Source organism: Carassius carassius, chromosome 26 (assembly GCF_963082965.1).
Source record: "Carassius carassius chromosome 26, fCarCar2.1, whole genome shotgun sequence".
NCBI classification, from domain to species: Eukaryota; Metazoa; Chordata; class Actinopteri; order Cypriniformes; family Cyprinidae; genus Carassius; species Carassius carassius.
Genome location: NC_081780.1, coordinates 28,527,465 through 28,549,339, shown reverse-complemented (window position 1 = coordinate 28,549,339; position 21,875 = coordinate 28,527,465). Strand labels below are relative to the sequence as shown.

General features: G+C 39.7%; 1 protein-coding gene across 1 annotated transcript; it reads right to left on the bottom strand.

The window, feature by feature from the left end:
* Positions 1-1,287: 1,287 nt before the first annotated feature.
* LOC132106104 (gastrula zinc finger protein XlCGF8.2DB-like) lies at positions 1,288-21,002 on the bottom strand. The gene is made up of 2 exons (XM_059511739.1): positions 20,886-21,002; positions 1,288-2,800 (listed from the first exon to the last, which is right to left on the bottom strand). Exons 1-2 carry the CDS (start codon positions 20,962-20,964, stop codon positions 1,881-1,883), a joined length of 999 nt encoding a protein of 332 aa, XP_059367722.1. The 5' UTR covers positions 20,965-21,002; the 3' UTR covers positions 1,288-1,880.
* Between the last annotated feature and the right edge of the window lie 873 nt (positions 21,003-21,875).

Sequence of the window (21,875 nt, the reverse complement as noted above, 5' to 3'; positions counted from 1 at the left end):
TTGCACAAGGAGGGCAAGACACAAAAGGTTATTGCAAAAGAGGCTGGCTGTTCACAGAGCTCTGTGTCCAAGCACATTAATAGAGAGGCGAAGGGAAGGAAAATATGTGATAGAAAAAAAGTGTACAAGCAATAGTGATAACCGCACCCTCAAGAGGATTGTAAAACAAAACCCATTCAAAAATGTGGGGGAGATTCACAAAGAGTGGACTGCAGCTGAAGTCAGTGCTTCAAGAACCACTACACACAGACGTATGCAAGACATGGGTTTCAGCTCTCGCATTCCTTGTGTCAAGCTACTCTTGGACAACAGACAGTGTCAGAAGTGTCTCGCTTCAAAAAGGACTGGACTGCTGCTGAGTGGTCCAAAGTTATGTTCTCGGAAAGTAAATTTTGCATTTCCTTTGGATATCAGAGTCCCAGAGTCTGGAGGTAGAGAGGAGCGGCACACAATCCACGTTTCTTCAGTTCCAGTGTAAAGTTTCCACAGTCAGTGATGGTTTGGTGTGCCATGTCATCTGCTGGTGTTGGTCCACTGTGTTTTCTGAGGTCCAAAGTCAACACAGCCGTATACCAGGAATTTTAGAGCACTTCATGTTTGCTGCTGCTGACCAAAGTTAAGGAGATGCAGATTTAATTTTCCAACAGGACTTGGCCCCAGCACACAGTGCCAAAGCTTCCAGTACCTGGTTTAAGGACCATGGTATCCCTGTTCTTAATTGACCAGCAAACTCACCTGACCTTAACCCCATAGAAAATCTATGGGGTATTGGGAAGAGGAAGATGCGATATGCCAGACCCAACAATGCAGAAGAGCTGAAGGCCACTTTCAGAGCAACCTGGGCTCTCATAACACCTGAGCAGTGCCACAGACTGATCGACTCCATGCCACGCCGCACTGCTGCAGTAATTCAGGCGAAGGGAGCCCCAACTAAGTATTCAGTGCTGTACATGCTCACACTTTTCCTTTTTATACTATTTAGTTGGCCAAGATTTCTAAAAAAACTTTCTTTGTATTGGTCTTAATTTAAATTCTAATTTTCTGAGATACTGAATTTGGGATTTTCCTTAGGTGTTAGTTATAATCAGCAAAATTAAAAGACCAGTCTGTGTGCAATGAATGAATATTATATACACGTTTCACTTTTTGTATGGAATTAGTGAAATAAATCAACTTTTTAATGATATTATAATTATATGACCAGTACCTGTATAATAAGTGACTTGCACCTCAGATGAGCACTAATTGGTTTCAGAGGTGGATGCTGCTGTTTGGGAATGCAATCGTGTAAGACATTTCTGGGAAGCAATTACACTTATTTTTCTTATGAATTGAGTTTAATAACGAATTAACTTTACATTAACATCAACTGAGCTAATAATAATAGTCACACTTATGACATTCACTTTTGACAGTGGTGAATGTAAAATCCAGTAAAGTTTTAAAGATGAATTTCATATTCACAAAGTTGTGTCTGGGGAACAAACCCAATTTTTCAGAACAACTGGACAAAGTAGATGGTCAGGTATGTTCACAGTCGTTCATAAGTATATATTAAATAAATAATTAAATAAATAGTTAAATAAATAAAATGTCAAATTCATAAAGAGCTGAAAAATGCAATTGGTCATAAAGGTGAACAATTAGATTTAGGACAGCTGCAGTGTGAACGCAGCGATAATGTCACACAGATACATATTTTCAGGTGCTATTTTAAACTGCTGAGCCATTTAATACACCCTCCACATGAAGAACACAAATATTGTCCACATCTGTGTGACTTTTCAGGGCTATCCGTAAGTGCGATGGCAAAAGAAATGTTTTCTTACACAGATCACAATTAAACTGCCTTCCACCAGAGGGATCGTGCTTTTGATATCTCAGACTACTTTTGTGAGCCTCTTTTTACTTGCAGAAGACTGTTGTTTCTTTCCAGAATGTTTTTGGAAATGACGTTTCAGGTCTCGTTGATATGTGAAGCTCCTCTTACATTGAAGACAGGTAAAAGGTTTCTCTCCAGTGTGAAGCCTCGTGTGAATCTGAAGTGTTACTTTCTGACTGAAACTCTTTCCACAGTGAGTGCAGGTGAAAGGTTTCTCTCCAGTGTGGATTCTCATGTGGACCTTAAATTGACCTTTCAGTCTGAAACTCTTTCCACAGTCATGGCAAGTGAAAGACTCTCGAGAATGATCTTTTTCATGCCAACTAAGGCGTCTCTTGTCTGGGAATCTCTGTCCACACTGCTGACAATTATACTCCTTTGAGTGAATCCTCATGTGGTAAGTGAGGTTTGTTTCACGTGAAAAACATTTTCCACACTGAGCACACACAAAAGGCTTCTCTCCTGTGTGAGTTTTCATGTGACCCGTAAGATTTCCTTTTTGTGTGAAGCTCTTACCGCACAGTTCACAAGTGAAGGGTTTCTCTCCTGTGTGACTCCTCATGTGGGCATTAAGGGTTGATTTAATTGAGAAGCTCTTCCCACACATTCTGCAGGTATACGGACTCTCTCCAGTGTGACCTTTCATGTGTGAATTAAGGGATGATTTATGTCTGAAACACTTTCCACAGTGATCACATGGAAACTTCTCTCCAGTGTGAACGACCATGTGACTCTTCAGAGATGGTTTGCATGAGAAGCTCTTCCCACACAGTGTGCAGGCAAAAGGCTTCTCTCCAGTGTGTGAAGATGTTTCAGTCTGTATGGATTTTCCCATGGTCATGAAGTCAAGTCTCTCATATTCATCTTTCTCTTCTATCTTTGTAAGTTCTTGCCTCTCTTCCTTTAGTGCCATCAGGTCTAAAGCAAAAAAAAAAAAAACACAAATACAAGTAAGTGCCAGTTTAATGGCTTAAAGCAACAGACTTGAAGACCAAGATAAAAAATATTCCAAGACCAAAACCTAAATTTTCCAACAAAACTGGGATATTATAGACCAGTTTCTGTTTTAACACACCCTATTTTTATTCTTTTTTTTTACATTCATCATTTACAGAAAAGTATATAACCGTCTGGGGTATAAGGGTGTTTTGGGGGCCTGAAGAAATTTTGACATGCCCTGACTTTTCTGCATATACATGGTTAAAGTCTGAAAACAATGTATTCAGTACAAATGGGCTACAATAATATGGAAATAGCATGTATGTACATGATTGTATTTTTGAGAAAACAACGTTTATGCGTGTTAGTGGAAAAACAACAATTTTGAAGTCACTGAAATAAGGTCATTAAACACATACAGAACATTTGTTCACAAGACTGTCAAACCTGGAGCTTGTAGCCAAGAATTTTTGCTTCAAAATTACGTGAAAATCATCTTGTTTACTCACTCACAGAAAACAATAGATTGATTTAAATTTTCTAAGACACTTTTTTTTCCTAAAGGGTATATGCAAGCAGGTGTGAATGATTATGAATATATCATTGAATGAATAAATAGTATGAATATCATTGTGATTTACACCTGACAAAGACCTGCATAATGAGCCTTTCAGTCAGGTTTGTCACTGAGAAAGAAGAGTTACCGTATTTTTCGGACTATAAGTCGCACCTGAGTATAAGTCGCATCAGTCCAAAAATACGTCATGATGAGGAAAAAAAACCACATAAGTCGCACTGGACTATAAGTGGCATTTATTTAGAACCAAGAACCAAGAGAAAACATAACCGTCTACAGCCGTGAGAGGGCGCTCTATGTCTTCAGTGTAGACTACAGGAGCACTGAGCAGCATAGAGCGCCCTCTCGCGGCTGGAGACGGTAATGTTTTCTCTTGGTTCATGTCAAATTAATTTTGATAAATAAGTCGCACCTGACTATAAGTTGCAGGACCAGCCAAATTATGAAAAAAGTGCGACGTATAGTCCGGAAAATACGGTACACAAAATAATGTGAGGACAAAATAAAATGTATATATTTTAAAGTTTGTAGTTTATTTAGAATATATTTAGTTATCACACAACATAATTTAATATTCACTTGCGAGTGCAGTTAAACAGTTTATTAGGAACAATCAAAGCTGACTTTCAAAGCTGAATTTTTAACATCATTACATCATTATCATCCTTCAGAAATCCTTCTAGTATTCTGATTTTCTAAAAAAATAAATAAAAAAAAGGTCTTTTTAATATTACTATTAATGTTGAAACTAGCATTCTATTTTGATGAATAGAAAGTTCAGAAGAACAGCATCGTGTGTGCCAAATAAAAAAAATTATTTCTATAAATACTGACTCCAAGCTCTTGAATGGTATAGTGTATATTGTTACATTTGGAGTAAGACTGGAGTAATGATGCTGAAAATTTAGCTTTGATCACAGAAATAAATAACATTTTAAAATACATTCAAATAGAAAGCAGTTATTTTAAATAGTAAAAATATTTCACAATTATACTGCTATAGCAAAAGCAATTTTATGTATTTTGGATCAAATAAATGCAGGCATGGTGAGCAGAAGAGAATTCTTTACAAAAACATGAACAATCTTACTGTTCAAAAGCTTTTGACTGATATCGTGTCATGTTGAAATATATAAATGAACATCACATAGCTGGCATTTCCAAAGTGTACATTGTTTGTGTTCTGAAGGACAAAAAAAAATGAAAAGAAAAAAAGAAAGGAAGGTAAAACATTTATTTTGAAGAGACTCATGGGAGTGTGTACATCGCTTGGTCTTAGCAGTGTTTCAGGTTCCTGATTGGGCTGCTAATTTGCATTGGCTCGCTTTGCAACAGGTTCTTTGCACTGTTATCCTCACATCTGAAATAAAAAGCATGCTGTTTACACAAATAAACTACATTATAAAAATTATTGTGGTTTATTGTGATTATTATTGTGATTGTGATTATTGTGGTCACTTGTACTAGTAAAAATTTATAGGGAGAAAAAAAGAGCACAATTACCACATAGCACATTTATTGTCAGTGATATTTACAGCTTACTTGATACATTTACACCTCAGATGATCACAAACACAAATGAGGGGGTATAACACATTCAAAATATTTACATCAGAGCAGATATTAATGAACAGAAGTTTAGTTAGAAGCATGCTTTGTATGTAGGCCTATACAATCCAAAAACTAGTTATAAACATATATGGCTATATTAGTGAACAGAGAATAGAAGTTTTGTTTAATCATTATCACTGACATTAGGCTAGAAACATTATAACTCACAATACTTTTATATCGTATTGTTGTCTATGTTATAGAACATTAAAAAAAACATATTGGCATAGTTAAAAACATTTAGATGCTGTTAATGAAACTTCATAATGCTTCACTTGATTATACATTGAATCATGAAAATTATAGTTTGGAAAAACTATAACTTGTAAAATGTGCAGAAGTTATGTGAAAACTAATACAAGTAGTTAATAAAATAAAGACTTACGTTTATGATCTCTGTTGGACCAAGCCGCTTCATTCTTCATTCTTCACAGCAAGTCTTTTGTGAGGTGAATTCGGTCTTATTCCTCTCAGCGCGAAGTGAACAGTAACATTTCAAAAACTTGAGGTACAATCTCGCTGCTTTGTTTGCTGTGATGTGGACATTTGCATGCCATGCGCTTCACATGGATGATTATGATATCTATTGGCTAGTTGCATATCTCCGCCATCTTGGATTTCCGGTCTCGCGAGTGTGTGCTTTGATATTTCCGGTTGTGCTAAACGTTAGTGCAGAGAACCAGAGAAATCCGAATATTACCTTCTATATGTTTACAGGATTTACAATATCACTTCAAATGCAAATAAGATCTACACTGCTATTATTACTATGCTATAAATGTTAACTGAGCCAGTGCATCTGAAACTTGCGTATGTCTGGGTCTGGTGAATTAATTAAATACACTAATGTTTCCTATGTTCACGAAATGAAAATTGAACTCATGGTGTGTACACACAGATACATAATTTATTTTTACCTTACCAACAATGTAAATGTAAAAATTACTTATTTCTCGTAAATGTTTGTATTACATTATTATTTTTGTTTTGTTTAATGAAACATTCACCTTGTGAGAGACGGGCTGTGATTTATCTTCACATTTCTCAAATGTGCACATTAGTTTGTTTCATCATCATTTTCACAACGTATTTTATTATTTGACAGTCAACTTTGCATCAAACATTTTGAAATGAAAAAAAAAAAAAACGGGCTGTACAATAATACAACTAATACATGACTAATTTTAATATTTGTTTTATCTGAAGAATTTCGTAACAAAATAAATGCGCTGCTTCTAGACAAAATTGTTTATGCTGCAGATGAACATTGATAAAAACGCATGAATGCAAACAGTGATCTTTTAATTAAATTGTACACAGTTATAAACATCAAATAAAGTAAAAAAAACATACATACTTTATCTCGTTTGACAGTCAGAAACCTTATGATCTTATAGATAGATAACAGTCAGAACAAAATCAGCTCTCCGAAAATGTAAAGTATTGCATATTTGATTGAGTGGTTTGTGTTTGAAAGAAGAAATCCCTGTGGACTGATTAACCCGATGCTGACGGTGATCCGCATAATCAACAGATGAATAAAGCAATCTCCGCGTTGTATCTTGATGAATTTCCACACACAGGTATGCAAAAATGTAGGGAGGATGTTTCCTCGTGTCTTTGATATACAACTATTCGCCGTTTAATTTGAAAAACATTAGTTATATCCATCTAGCCAAGTTTCGTATGTAAGTTTCCCTTACAGTAAATGCGAGCGTCGCAGGACCGGAAATAAGTATGCACACACTCGCCTCGCTGAAGCTCACCGGCGCCATCTTGTGCACCTAGTCCATAGCGCACTTTATCACAGAATATTTGTTTTCAATAAAACGATATGACAGCACACAATGTTTGTTTTCTTTATTTTTTAAATGCACACATTTTGTTATTATTATGTGTGTATACAAATAAAGTTGATGTATTGCTGTTATCTGTACGATCAAAACTTAAACCGTAATTTAAGTTCTTTTTTGTGTTATCAGGAGAAGATGCCACAAACACGTATCCACGTTTGTCGACCCCAGAGGGATAATAAGTGAGTCCATCATAAGTCCATTTTACAAACCATGTTTTTGGCTTATCCTGAATTACTACAGTACACATACGTTTTTATATGCAGACTACTTTAGACTGCTAGATAGCCCAGTACATGGGAATCGTCATAGCTATAAAAAAAAATAAAAATAGCTCTGGCTACAATGTTCTTCTGCAAGATGAATACAGTTGTTTAACCGCTAGAGCACCAAGTTACAGACTGCAGCTTTAAATTTTGTCAATAAGAACTAGCACAGATTAGGTCTTAAATCTATCCGACTGCTAATACTTTGGGTAAACATATAGACATTTCATCAAAAACAAATATGGAGTGCATCAGGGCAAAGTATTAGGTCCTCTGCTTTTCTCCAAGTACATGCTGACCATAAGGGACATATTCATTAGAACTCAGCTCACGTTATGCCAATGATCTATTTTTACATTTCATGACAAAACTGCACAACTGCCCAAATAATATTCAAACACTGCAGTACGTAAATTCAAGATTAATGAGGCCAATGATAAATCAGTTCCAAAAATAAATACAAAACCAGTCATAATTAAAAAGAAAAAAAAGAAAAAAATGCTATATTTGGTAATGATATAGCATAAGAGATTTATAAGCTATTTTTGGTAGGCCGGTCATTTTTAACTTGGAACACCTCAAGTGTTTTAAGGATTTGAGCACAACATTAGGGGGTTTAATACATTTCCCTCCATTTCAGTTATTTATTATAGCTATTCAAAATTAAAGTCATAATTTGTAACATTAAATAGGCTTTGGAAGTGTGTGAACTGACAACAATCCTAACATACTGCCTTCATATATAAAGTGAAGTGACATTCAGCCAAGTATGGTGACCCATACTCAGAATTTGTGCTCTGCATTTAACCCATCCGAAATGCACACACACAGAGCAGTGAACACACACACACACACACACACACACACACCCGGAGCAGTGGGCAGCCATTTATGCTGCGGCGCCCGGGGAGCAGTTGGGGGTTCGATGCCTTGCTCAAGGGCACCTAAGTCGTGTTATTGAAGGTGGAGAGAGAACTGTACATGCACTCCCCCCACCCACAATTCCTGCCGGCCCGGGACTCGAACTCACAACCTTTCGATTGGGAGTCCGACTCTCTAACCATTAGGCCACGACTCCCCTATAAACTAAAGATTTATCTTTAAGATACAAAATTTAATCAGCAAGTTATTTACATCAGTTACAGTCTGCAGCAGGTTTTAATGCTGCATTCCAGACAACTCAAAATTCAGATATTTCCCATCTCCTACTTGGAAATAACATTAAATACTGCTTGAAGTTGAAATAAGATTCAGCTTTGAGAATGAAAACGTACTCCATTACTAATGTAACCTCGGATCCCTGACATACAGGAGCGAGTAGTGTGTCTTGCTAAGACGCTGTGAGGAAAAGCCTTTTTTTTTCTCCTGAACCGAAGCCTTTTTTCAATCACACAGTGAAACTGCACGGCCATTGGTTCGTGCAGCGCATTAAAAACCCTTGCAAATGTGTACCAGGATGCCGAGGCAGCCGCCTCACAAATATCTGCAATAGACACACCACTGGCCCATACCCAAGACGAGGCGATACCTCTAGTCGAGTGGGCTCATACTCCAATGGGGCATTGAATGCACAAAGAAGAGTACGGTAGCGAGATGGAGTCTAGAGAGTTTTTGCTTTGTGAACAGAAGCCCTTGCAGTTACCTAAGCTGACAACAGAGTTGTTCCAAATGAGTATAAGGGGCGGAACACTTAATTTAGTTAGTTTTTCAGAGCTCTGATGGGGCAGAGCAGAGATAAATCCTTGTCCTCTTCTGAGGAAGAAAGCATGGAGAGGGTAATGACATGTGCTCTGAACGGAGTGGAGAGCACATTAGGTACGTAACTGTTCTTTGGTTTCAGGATGACTTTAGACTTGTTAGGCCCAAATTCCAGGCAGGCAATGCTAATTAAGCAGAAAAAGCAGAAAGTAGGAGTTTGGGCCAATTACGTGCCAACATATCCCTGGTCTTTGAGTAATAATTTGGGCAGTGAGAGTTGTCTTCTGAGGTGAAGAGGTCTACCTCTATCTTGCCGAAGATCTCCCAGATCCTCTGAACCGTCTGGGGATGGAGCGTCCACTCCAGAGGGGGAACTTGCTTCTTAATAACATGTCCGCTCCTTGGTTCAATTTGCCTAGTATCAGCGAGTATATGATCAAATAAATATGATAAATATGATCAAAATTCAAATTGTATTCGAATTTTAAATGCATAATTTCAGTTCGGGTGAAGAAAAGCTTTTTGCTTCTCTTCTGAGGCTCAAGATAGCGCATCGAGCAAATTATTACTGCATGTTTATTCAAAGCATTAGAAGACATGACTGTGAAAAAACATAATATTTAAAATAATGTTTATGAACCAATTATTATTAATTAAGTTGCTTAAAGAACTATAAACAAAACAGCATCATGTATGCATGCATTGTTAAATAAATAAAAAGGGCGGAAAACCAGTCACACAGGATACATTTTTTCATTTAAAAACATGAGATGCGCGAAATATGCGTTCTGTGTGAACGGCTTGGTTTCAGTTTTGATGTAAACAAGATCTTCTCCACATTGATATTTATTTATTTTTTTTAAGTGGCTTCAACTGGATAGGCTAACATAACCTTATAATGCAATGACACATATATTGTCATCGCATCTCGTGCGCGTACACGAGGTGAAAGATGAGAAAGCAGATACTGCGTGTCGAGCTCGTCCGCCTTTGAAAGTTGTGTAGACACAGCTGTGCGCGCGGCGAGATGGAATGGAACACGTACCGGGGCTCATAAGGCAGCTTCCTTAATGCACACCTAAAATTCATATGCGCATTCGAATGTGGATTTTTATTTTAAATTTGACGAATATTTGAAAAAATACTTTTTTTGATAGCCTAAGAAAATCGCCTATGCGATTTTTTTTGTTGTTGTTGAAGTTTAATCGTAAACACAGCCATGTTGAAGCCTGCAGTAAATGTTTTGCATTATGGCAGTCCACTCTGCTTATTGTTTTTCGAAAATGTTGCACTCCTGTTTGTCATTTTGCACGTAACTTCACGCCAATAAATCAATAGAAATATTGGTCTTTACCAATATATTGAATCTTTACATTCCTCCTGCCTGTTGATTTTACAATCGATTCAATGAACACTCGTCACTCAAATCAAACAGGATTTTTTTTCACAAAAGTGACAACCCAAGAAAGCAAAGTAAACGTTCTCTCATTTGTAGGTTGCATTGATACGTAGCGGTGGATGCAAGTAAAACAGTAGGCATACCTAATTTTTTTTCTCACCTGAAATTCATGCAATAAACATGTTTTTGACAAAGATTTAAATTTGTTTGTGGTCTATATAACCTGCATCAAAATGAGGTTTGCAATGATGCGCCCGAAGGCACAGGTTGAAGACCCAGTCAGTGACGTCACGATATGCTAATTTGTTTAAATTCATACCAACGTCATCACCATCACAAAAATTTACTTTTTTTTTTTACATTGAAACTTGAAAAAAAAAAAAAAAATAGACCGACCTACCGACCCTTTTTTTTTTCTTAAATACTGTTACTGCAAACCAAAATATTTTTAAGGATGGCCTTAACCACCAGATCCTCCTATCAACCCTACTGGCAAATGGCGTCTCAGGAACCACACTTCAATGGTTTAAGTCTCACCTATCAGATAGGTCCTTCAAAGTATCTTGGAGAGGTGAGGTGTCCAAGTCACAACATCTAACTACTGGGGTGCCTCAGGGCTCAGTTCTTGGACCACTTCTCTTCTCGGTCTACATGGCATCAATAGGTTCTGTCATTCAGAAACATGACTTTTCATACCACTGCTATGCTGATGACACTCAACTCTACCTGTCATTTCATCCTGATGATCTGACGAATGTCTAATAGAGATTTCTTGCTGGATGAAGGACCATCACCTTCAACGCAACCTTGCCAAGACAGAACTGCTTGTGGTTACATCAAACCCATCATTTCATCACAATTTCACCATCAAGTTAGGCACATCAACCATAACTCCTTCAAAAACAGCTAAAAGCCTTGGGGTTATGATTGATGATCAGCTGACTTTCTCAGACAATATTTTTCAAAAACTGTCCAGTCCTGCAGATTTGCTTTATTCAACATCAAGAAGATCAAGCCCTTTCTTTCGGAACATGCTGCACAACTCCTTGTTCAAGCTCTTGTTCTGTCCAGGCTGGACTAATTGCAATACTCCTTGGCAGGTCTTCCAGCCAGTTCTATCAAACCTTTACAATTAATCTAGAACGCTGCAGCAAGATTAATTTTTAATGAGCGAAAAGAATACACGTCACACCTCTGTTTATTAATTTGCACTGGCTTCCAATAGCTGCTCCTATAAAATTCAAGGCATTGATGTTTGCCTACAAAACCACCACTGGCTCTGCACCTCTTTACCTAAATTCATTACTTAAGACTTATGTGCCTCTAGAAGCTTGCGTTCTGCAAGTGAACGTCACTTGATTGTGCCATTCCAAAAAAGCACAAAATTACTTTTACAGACTTTTAAATTAAATGTTTCTTCCTGGTGGAATGACCTCCCCAACTCAATCCGAGCAGCTGAGTCCTTAGCCATCTTCAGGAATCAGCTTAAAACCCATCTCTTCCATCTTTATTTGACCCTTTAACTCTAGCACTCTCTATTCTAATTCTATTCTTAAAAATAAATTACTTATACTAGATTTCTAATCTTTTGTATTATATCTGTTGTCTTTTCATTTATTATGCTATTAACAAAAGCAAACAAAAGACCTCTAACACTATCTTGCTCTATTCTTTTTCTATTTTATGTTTTTATTTTATGCTTTTTATTTATAAGCCTATATTATTCAATAGCCCTTGCTATGTGTACTGCATTTAAGTTAACTGAGACTTGTTATAGCACTTATTTATAATTGCTCTTTTGTTGATTTTGATTGCTTCCATTGTCCTCATTTGTAAGTCTCTTTGAAAAGAAATCGTCTGCTAAATGACTAAATGTAAATATATACTGCCCTCTAACAATTCAAGCACTTTTCAAGTACCTTCTCAATAATATGGCTGTTTACAAGGGTCTTCCGGGACTTAAATTTCAAAGTAAATTCAAGTACATCAAGCATTTTAAGCACCTTTTACGAAGCCTGTATGCACTAAATATTAATATAAATTAGTTTTACCTTGAAATAATCTAGAAACTTGTTAATATGAGAAATGTTAAATATGTGAGAAATATCAGGGTTCCCACTCTTTTCTTGAAATGATTTTCCAGGACTTTTCCAGGACATTTTCAAGACTTTTTCAGCTGCTATAGTGCGAGTCAAGTTATCACAACTAAGGCTGGGCGATATACCGATATTATCATATCGAGATATATTTTGAAACAGATGTGATATTGTACCTATACCATTATATCTTTATTATAGTTGTGCAAAGATTGTTGTCTTTCACAATGCCACCTGCTTTCCTCTACTTGCAATGCCACACTACTAAAACAGAAGTTATTCTCTAGTTCATACACTGCTATTTTACTTGCTGATATCAGTTTAAAAGTCCAAACTCTCACAGTCAAGCTGTATTCGCAATCAGTCACTAACTTTATAAAATATTAACTATTATCGGACTTCTAAATAAATTGCATCTGCTCGCACCGAGGCACATTATGCATCTGGTATACATAATGGCATAAACTGATGAGTTATGTGTTTTTGGCTCTAAATTATTTTGATTTATCAAATCTTTGTAACCGTTTTTGTCAATTATATTGCTGAAAAGGATAGACCTTTTGTAAATCTAAATGTGTTTAAATGCAAAATCCATTTAGCCTACTGGTGTATGAAATGGATCTGAAGTAAAATATTCTGACAAACTAGGGTAAAATACCAGTATGTATATCATATATACCAAGCTTTGGAGAATTGCTATTTTTACAATTGTACCTTATGTTTTGTACATTTAAGCAGATTGCTCAAATCTTTATTCATCTCAATCTTTCTCTCTTGTACTTTCTCCACAAAATATTTTGTTCAATAAATCACCAAAACAATTTCCTTTACTTTATCTGTTTACTGTTTACTTACAGTTGACTTAGTGCATCTGACACCTGCATTCTTCAAGTAAAAATGAAAAAAAAAAAAAAAAAAAAATATATATATATATATATATATATATATATATATATATATATATATATATCCAACTCAAATCCTATACTGCAGTGCAAAAAAGTCAATATAAACCAAAGCAATGTCATTTCAATTAAAATGTTCCTCTAAAATAAATCTGTTATTGTAGGTTCTTGACGCTCTCCTGCAGGTTTTCCAGTGTTTTTGCTAGGGCTTGGAGCTCTTCCTTTTTCTCGGCCACACTTTTGCGATAAGCATTTGACGGAGGGGAGGGGCTGTGTGTGTGTGTGTGTGTGTGTGTGTGCGCGCGTGCATGTGAGAGACGGAGGGAGAGCAGGGAAAGGAAATGCAGCTGAACGAATACGCTGCGTGTTTTAAATTGCGTTAAAAATAAAAGACCTTGACAAAGACGAAAACTAAGGACATTTACTCTATAATTTTATTTTAGTTAGTTTTGCCAAACACACATTACAGTTTTAATTAGTTATTATTTTTTTGTAATGCCTCGTTTTTATTTTTATTTCAGTTAACGACAATGTTTTTTTCCACCTAGTTTTCATTTTTTCGTTCATTTTCGTTAACGATTAGTACCTTGCTTTGCACGCAGTAATTTCCCCATTCACTGGCTAGAAATAGGTTATAAAAAAAACAATAAAACTTATATTTTTGATTACAATACTTTTAATAAAGAAAATATAGACATTTTGCCCTCCAAATGGCGTCGACAGTAGAGCCCGACCGATATGGATTTTTGGGGGCCGATGCCGATATTAACTCGAAAAGAGCAGATTTATAGGCCGATATTTTGATTTTTAAAAATAATCTGGATATTAGACCCATTTCCTATAAACTGCACTTACACAACATTCAATAGCAAAATATCTGCCTGTTCTATGTATGTGGGCTGTATAAACCATTTTCCAGAAGGGATTATGTTAAAAAAAAAGGCTTAGATTACAGTCTCAATGACTAAACAATTGCACATCAAAAGTATACATTTTTTAGTCTGGTTTTAAACATTTAACACTTTTACTTTCTTCCAGTTGAAGCTGGTTTTAACAGTCTGTGTGTGTACTGTAAATAAATTTTAATACTAAAGTTAAAGTATTTGCAGAAGTAGTCCCACACTTTGCTGCTACAGCATTCACCTTTTTCAGCCATCTGTAGGCAGAAAGAGAGACATAGAAAGAATAAGCATGTGTATTAATAATATCACCATGTATCATTACTCATGTCATCATTAGAATTATAATAATAATAAACTGGGATCTCCTACATAGGCAAAAATGAGAAATATATATATATTTTTTATTTGTCAAGCAATAGGTATTACCTACTTATATTTAACAATATTATTTCAACATTTTCCTGTTATGTCTGTAAAGCTGCTTTGAAAAAATATGTAAAAAAGAAAAAAAGCGCTTGTTCAGCTCACATCTATTTACATGTCCCCTCTGGTTTAATCATTTCTGACGCACCTACTGTAGTTACTGTAACTACACTATATTTGCTCTCACAGAACATCGTCTTGCCTACTATTATCGGAAGATTACGGAATCAATTCGAAGTTGAATGGTTAACGTTAGTGTCATGAACACACCGCTGTCAATTTTGAGAAGAACCACCTTCAAACAAGTTAATAGCAAGCATTTAAGGGGCCTGCTAAAAAGGAAGCTATTAGCGTTAGAGGAGTTACGTAACCAGCCTGAATTCACCAAATTGTTCTCTGGACCTGAGGGTCGCCTCTTCTTCCTTGCTTCTCTCTTAATTCTCATCAGCAGGACTAGCGCTATCGCTCGCTTCTTACATACATGTTTGCTGCTGACCGATAGGAGGAGGAACAGACTATGAAAGAGCTCCCGCTAAACGTTTTTAAAACTCCGCCTACGCCATAGCGCAGCGCAAATCGCGTTGTATCTGAAGGGCAACACTGAACCCAGCGGCAAGCGCCGTGCATACCGCGTCCTGTGTGAAAGGCCCAATTACGCGGTCATTATGTGGGAAACACACCGCAATAGAATAAGAATAAGTTAAATGCTAACGTTATAGTTTGACCTCCTATTAGCGTTTGCGCTCTTCCACTGATAAACATGGTATTAGCTTTGTGGCTAATCTAATATAGCAATGCATTAGCGGCTATAAGTGATGTTACAGAATATTTAGAAGTGATAATGATAGGACCGTTAGCTAGAACTACCACACAGTTTTTATATACAGGGTATGAACTAAATCTACAATCATTTCACATGACGAACGACAGACTCACCGTCAAAACAGTAAGTTACATCTCCTTCATCTCCTTGGCTGATCGCTTTCTTCTGTAGTGGACTTCTGGCGCTGTTGTTAACTCTGGAGCTGCAGAGCTCCCTCTGGTGTGCACACTATGCAACACTCATAACATGAGTGAAGCATAAGACTCTGTTTCTCATGTTTCATCGGCCGTTCTAAATGCAAATGCCGATTTAAATGCAATTAGCTTATATCGGCCGGCCGATATATCGGTCAGGCTCTAGTCGACAGTCTGCAAAACACACACACACTTGTTCAGCAGGTCTGCTGCTGAACATGATTGATAGATTTGCTAAGAAAAAACACCTCCCAAAACTTTATTTTTCTTTTTTTCACATGCGCGCACACACACACAGTTTACCTTTTTAAGCCCAACTGCAGCAAATGGGGAACGGGGTACAGATAGTGAGGCAGATCAGTGCCATTGAGTAGAACGGTGCTGAGGCAGAGGGCAGGAGGAGAGGGACGGGAATGTTACTGTGGCAGGGGGGCGTGGTTTAGCGAAGTCTGCAGCGGGAGAGAGAATCAGGAGACGAGCGGTAAGTGAGTGGTTTGGTTTCTTGTTCAAGTAATTGGCGTGGAGAGAGTTTAAAACGCCAGGAGAATCAGAAGCAAGCGAGAGAGAGACGGACTGCTGACCCAGGCCGGAAACGAAAACGGAAACCGGAAAGAGTAACCCGGAACGAGCGCTGTCAGAATAAGAGTCACCGTTTGGGTGTTTGTAACTTTTGAGTTCTTTTTATTTTGTAATAAAACTGTCAGCAGTCCCGCCGACCCCTTTGTCCTCTTCCTTCCAACCAACGAACTTTGCTACACTGGTGCCGAAACCCGGGAGGAAGTAGGTCCCCTCTCCCTAGGTCCCGTCCACCCGGCCCTCCTCGTGTCCCCGGGGGCGGGGCGGGTCTGACACAGGCTACTTCGCGAGTCCAAGGGCCCCCGCCCAGGGGGGCGGGGCTTGTGGCTGCCGGAGGGGACAGTGGTGCTTCCGTGTCTCCGCTCTCTCTGCGCCAATTTTCCAATCCACTCCCTGTCACTGGGGCGGCGGGTAGGTCTGGGCTGGCCTGTTGGCGTTGCGGGGACCCGGAGCATTTTGTTGACAGGTGTCCAGTGATGGAGGTGGGGACGATGATCCGGGTCCCGGACGTCCCACAGGTCACCCCTGGTCAGGCTGGCGAGTACCAAATACCTGTGAGTATCAAGGGGGGTACATATCCGGCCTTGGTGGATTCAGGATGTAACCAAACCTCAATCCATCAAAGCCTGATTCAACCGGGGGCATTGGATACAAGCCGCGTGGTGCGGTGCATACACGGGGATGTGGTGGAGTATCTGGTTGTCCCAATTATAATTCAATTCCGGGGACAAAAGCATAGTGTGGAGGTGGCGGTTAGTCCCCACCTCCGGCATCCGATAATCTTGGGAACGAATTGGCCCGCGTTTACGGTTTTATTGGGGTCGTTATGTGCGGATGCCTCTTGGGGAAATAAGGCGCGGAAGGAGACCGCGCGGGTACAGGTGGGGGAAACTGAGCCAGGACCGCTGGGTTCTGCTTCAGGGGAACCGAACGAAATCGGGAGACTGATTCTCTCGGAGCGTGATGACTTTCCTCTGGAGCAGTCTCAGGATGAGACCCTAAAACATGCATTTCAACAGGTCCGCGCCATCGATGGCCAGTCTCTCCAACCTGCCCTCCCGCTCTCCTATCCGTATTTTGCCATTTTAAGGGACCGGTTGTATTGAGTGACCCAAGACGCTCGGACAAAATTGAATACAACCCAATTGTTAATTCCAAAGGGCCGCAGGGAAATGCTTTTCCATGCGGCTCATTCTAATCCTATGGCGGGCCATTTGGGACAGGCAGCAACACTAAATCGCCTCATGGCCCGTTTCTTTTGGCCAGGCATTCATGACAACGTGCGCAGGTGGTGCGCGTCTTGTCCGGAATGTCAGTTGGTAAACCCAACGGCCGCCCCAAAAGCGCCCCTTTGCGCCCTCTTCCCTTAATGCAGGTCCCCTTCGAGAGAATTGGTATGGACCTCATCAGGCCATTAGAGCGATCGGCATGAGGACATCATTAGTCATAGTTGATTATGCAACATGATATCCGGAAGCGGTGGCCCTCCGCAACATTTCCGCTAAAAGGGTTGCGGATGCCTCGTTTCGTCTTATCTCCAAGGTGGGGGTTCCAAAAGAAATCCTCACCGATCAAGGCACGGCGTTTATGTCACGTACGCTATGAGAACTGTACGGATTGTTGGGCATTAAGTCGATTCGAACTAGCGTCTATCACCCACAAACCGACGGCCTGGTCGAACGATTTAATCGCACACTTAAATCCATGATCCGTAAGTTCGTTCACGAAGACACCAAAAATTGGGATAGGTGGCTAGAGCCCTTGTTATTCGCTGTGCGAGAGGTCCCGCAAGCCTCCACGGGGTTTTCCCCCTTCGAGCTTCTCTATGGACGCCAGCCCCGGGGGGTGCTTGACGTACTGAGAGAAACTTGGGAGGAGGGACCATCTCAGGGCAAAAACGAAATTCAGCATGTGCTGGACTTGAGAACAAAACTCCACACATTGGGGCGGCTATCAAGAGAGAGTTTGTTACAAGCCCAGGACCGCCAGAGCCAGCTGTATAACCGGGGAACTAGGTTACGCAAATTTGCACCGAGAGAGAAAGTACTTGTATTACTCCCAACGTCGAGCTCCAAATTAATGGCTAAGTGGCAGGGACCGTTTGAGGTCGCACGACAGGTCGGAGATCTCGATTATTAGGTAATACGGTCCGATAGGAACGGGACCCGTCAGATCTACCACCTCAGTCTTCTTAAAAAATGGAATGAGGCGGAATCAGTGATGTTGGCAACGGTGATTGGCGGAGAGGATGATCTCGGGCCAGAGGCGAATTTCAAACCACCATCCCTTGCCCTGGCTCCCGGGGGAGATCACCTCTCGCCGTCCCATCCCCATATTGGCAGATCCCCTTGTCTCCATTGTCCAGAGAAAAGACCGCTTTCACAATGCCGTTCGGATTACACCATTTGTTACCCTTCCGTTTGGCTTGTTCGGGGCCCCAGCTACCTTTCAGCGCCTCATGGACAGGATTCTGCGGCCCCATGCTGCGTATGCGGCTGCCTACCTAGATGATATAATTTTATTTAGTAATGATTGGCAGCGGCATATGCAGCATCTGAGGGCTGTCCTGAGGTCGCTGAGGGAAGCAGGGCTCACGGCCAACCCAAAGAAGTGTGCGATTGGGCGGGTGGAAGTAAGGTATCTGGGCTTCCACTTGGGGCATGGGCAGGTGCATCCCCAAATTGATAAGACAGCGGCTATTGCAACCTGCCCACGTCCCAAGACCAAAAAGGAGGTAAGGCAGTTCTTGGGGCTGGCGGGATATTATAGACTGTTTATTCCTAATTATTCGGACCTCACCAGCCCTTTGACTGACCTTACTAAAAAGGAGGTGCCAGATACGGTCCAGTGGACGGAGCCGTGCCAGCAGGCCTTTACTCAGGTCAAGGCTGCCCTGTGTGGCGGGCCGTTGTTACACTCTCCTGATTTTTCTCTCCCTTTTCTGTTGCAGACAGACGTGTCGGACAGGGGGCTGGGGGCAGTCCTGTCCCAGGAGATAGAGGGAGAGGAACGGCCGGTGCTGTACATTAGCCGGAAGCTCTCGAAGAGAGAGGCTAAGTACAGCACCATCGAAAAAGTGCCTTGCCATCAGGTGGGCCGTCCTCACCCTCCGCTATTATCTCCTGGGACGGGAGTTCACCCTCTGTTCGGACCACGCTCCGCTGCAGTGGCTCCACCGCATGAAGGATACCAACGCGCGGATCAATCGTTAGTATCTAGCTCTTCAGCCTTTTAAGTTCAAGGTGATCCACAGGCCGGGTGTTCAGATGGCGGTGGCCGACTTCCTCTCCAGAAATGGGGTGGGGGGGGGGGGGGGCTGCAGGCCGGATGGCTCCCTGGCCTGAGTCGGGCGGTGGGGGTATGTGGCAGGGGGGGCGTGGTTTAGCGAAGTCTGCAGCGGGACAGAGAATCAGGAGACGAGCGGTAAGTGAGTGGTTTGGGCAGAAATTATCATCACCTGTTTCTTGTTCTAGTAATTGGCGTGGAGAGAGTTTAAAGCGCCAGGAGAATCGGAAGCAAGCGAGAGAGAGACGGACTGCTGACCCAGGCCGGAAACGAAAACGGAAACCGGAAAAAGTAACCCGGAACGAGCGCTGTCAGAATAAGAGTCACCGTTTGGGTGTTTGTAACTTTTGAGTTCTTTTTATTTTGTAATAAAACTGTCAGCAGTCCCGCCGACCCCTTTGTCCTCTTCCTTCCAACCAACGAACTTTGCTACAGTTACGTTGTAGGTTCGGTAGACTCGTTATTCTCCACTTTTCTACAATGATTAGCTGAAACTGCTTCACCACGCTGCCGCATCGTGTTGTCATACAGGAGTACCGCACGTGCACATTTGCCACAGCCAGAACTCACATGTCCTTAGTTTAGAGGGGCAAGTCCTACCAGCGTACTGAGATGTCAAATTGCATACTTGCTATGCAAAATGCGTACATATTGGCAGGTTTGTGTCACGTGGTGCGCTGTGCTGGCTACATGCAGAAATTAAAGCAGACAAGCGCTCCAGCCCAAAATTACCCATTGAAGGCAGCTGAAAACAGACATTTATGTGTAAAATGTTTAAACCGTTTGCGTCCATCCACAAGGAGGGAAAATTATTTTCCAGGACAACGCAAACGTTTCCAGGACATTTGACTTTTTTTCCCATTTTCCATGTGTTTTCCAGGACTGGAAATTGGTCTTTCATTTTCCAGGTTTTCCAGGACCCGTGGGAACCCTGAATATGTTAAATAATAGTGAACACATAGATGATTTAAATGCAAGATCAATTAAATATGTCTGTTTTCAAGTGGATGAATATTTTGGTGTAGAGCTTCCCTACGAGCCCTGGCCCTGTTGCATAATTATCTATTTCTGAATTGAAAACCATTATTGTTACACAAAATATTTGTTAAATAATTGCATAGAGTTTTTCCTAATAATAACAAAAGTCCAACTGGAAAGTAGGATCTTCTCAAGTTTACTAGAAGCAGGGTTGCCAACTCTCATGCATCTGGCGTGAAACTCACGCTTGGACTTCAGCGTGAGATTGATGCTGAAAGCGTGAGTGTCACGCTAGATGCGTGAGAGTTGGCAACCCTGTTAGAAGGCAGCTTTAGTATTTGTCTGGTCATGTGATCTCAATGAAACCTCCTCAATTAGGACAATCATACGACATTCTTCATAAATATCATTCCTTTCTGTAGAGCTGGACATTTCAGTACGGGTTGAATGACTTCAGCTTAGAGAAAAGAAAACCAACCTGTTTGTTCCTCAGTATCTTCATCTTTGAATGTTTCTTCAATCTCCATGTCTTCTCTCTCCTTTTTAATAAACTCCATCTTTATAACAGTGTGTCAAGTGGACTTGAATTGCTTTGAATAAAGAAACAGCAGGTCAAAATTAGAGCCGCATATTGGTAAAGAAACATACAGAAAATGATTAAGGACTTCATGATTTAGATTTGCATTTAACTTAATATGCATTTAACAGATTTCAGTATCATAAACACATTCACAGTTGCTTTATCATCATGTTTGCGTTTGTTGTTCTCATTGTTTTGAGCAGCAAATTCGTTGATACTAGGGCTTTGAATCACTGAATCATGTATCAATATTGATTTCTTTCTTTGTTACCTAAAGTATTACAATACTAAATTCATCAACATTATGTCACTTTACACCTCTTGTAAAAACTACAAAACTGCTTGAACATTTTATGTCGACGTAAACACTTTAAAAGCCTAAAAACACAAACCTTTTTTCAGCCGAATGATAACAGATCCTAGAGCGCGGCGCAGCCTTATGACGTCACATCACCCCGCCAAAATAAAAGTCACAGAAAATACTTATGCAGCACAGTAATTCACAAAAAATATATATTTTTTTTATTAATGTAATGTTGGTTCTGGGAAAAAAATTCATTCATAAATGTATGAAGATGAAACCTTATTTTTCTTTATTCAAAAGAGACTTTATTTGTAATTACTTTCCATCATTGGAATGTATGAAAATGAAAAAGACCCAGAAATTTGCAGGAATAATAAGAGACTTTAGTCTCTTAGAAGAGGAATGAAGAGACCCCTTCTAAATTTATTTTATTTATTTATGTATTTTCTTTTACTTTTATTATTATTATTAATTCAACTGATAAGTGCCTTGCTTGATACTCATTTAACTACTTCTGCTAATACCATTGTAGATGTATATTTTGTTTTGATTTGTTCTTGTTGTTCAATAAAAAAATAAATAAA

Bases quoted from the DNA above. Each gene is read 5' to 3' on its own strand.
- LOC132106104 (XM_059511739.1), bottom strand. From the start codon at position 20,964: ATGGAGTTTATTAAAAAGGAGAGAGAAGACATGGAGATTGAAGAAACA. The intron at 2,801-20,885 runs GTTGGTTTTCTT...TTTTTGCTTTAG, and splicing joins AGATACTGAGGAACAAACAG to ACCTGATGGCACTAAAGGAA.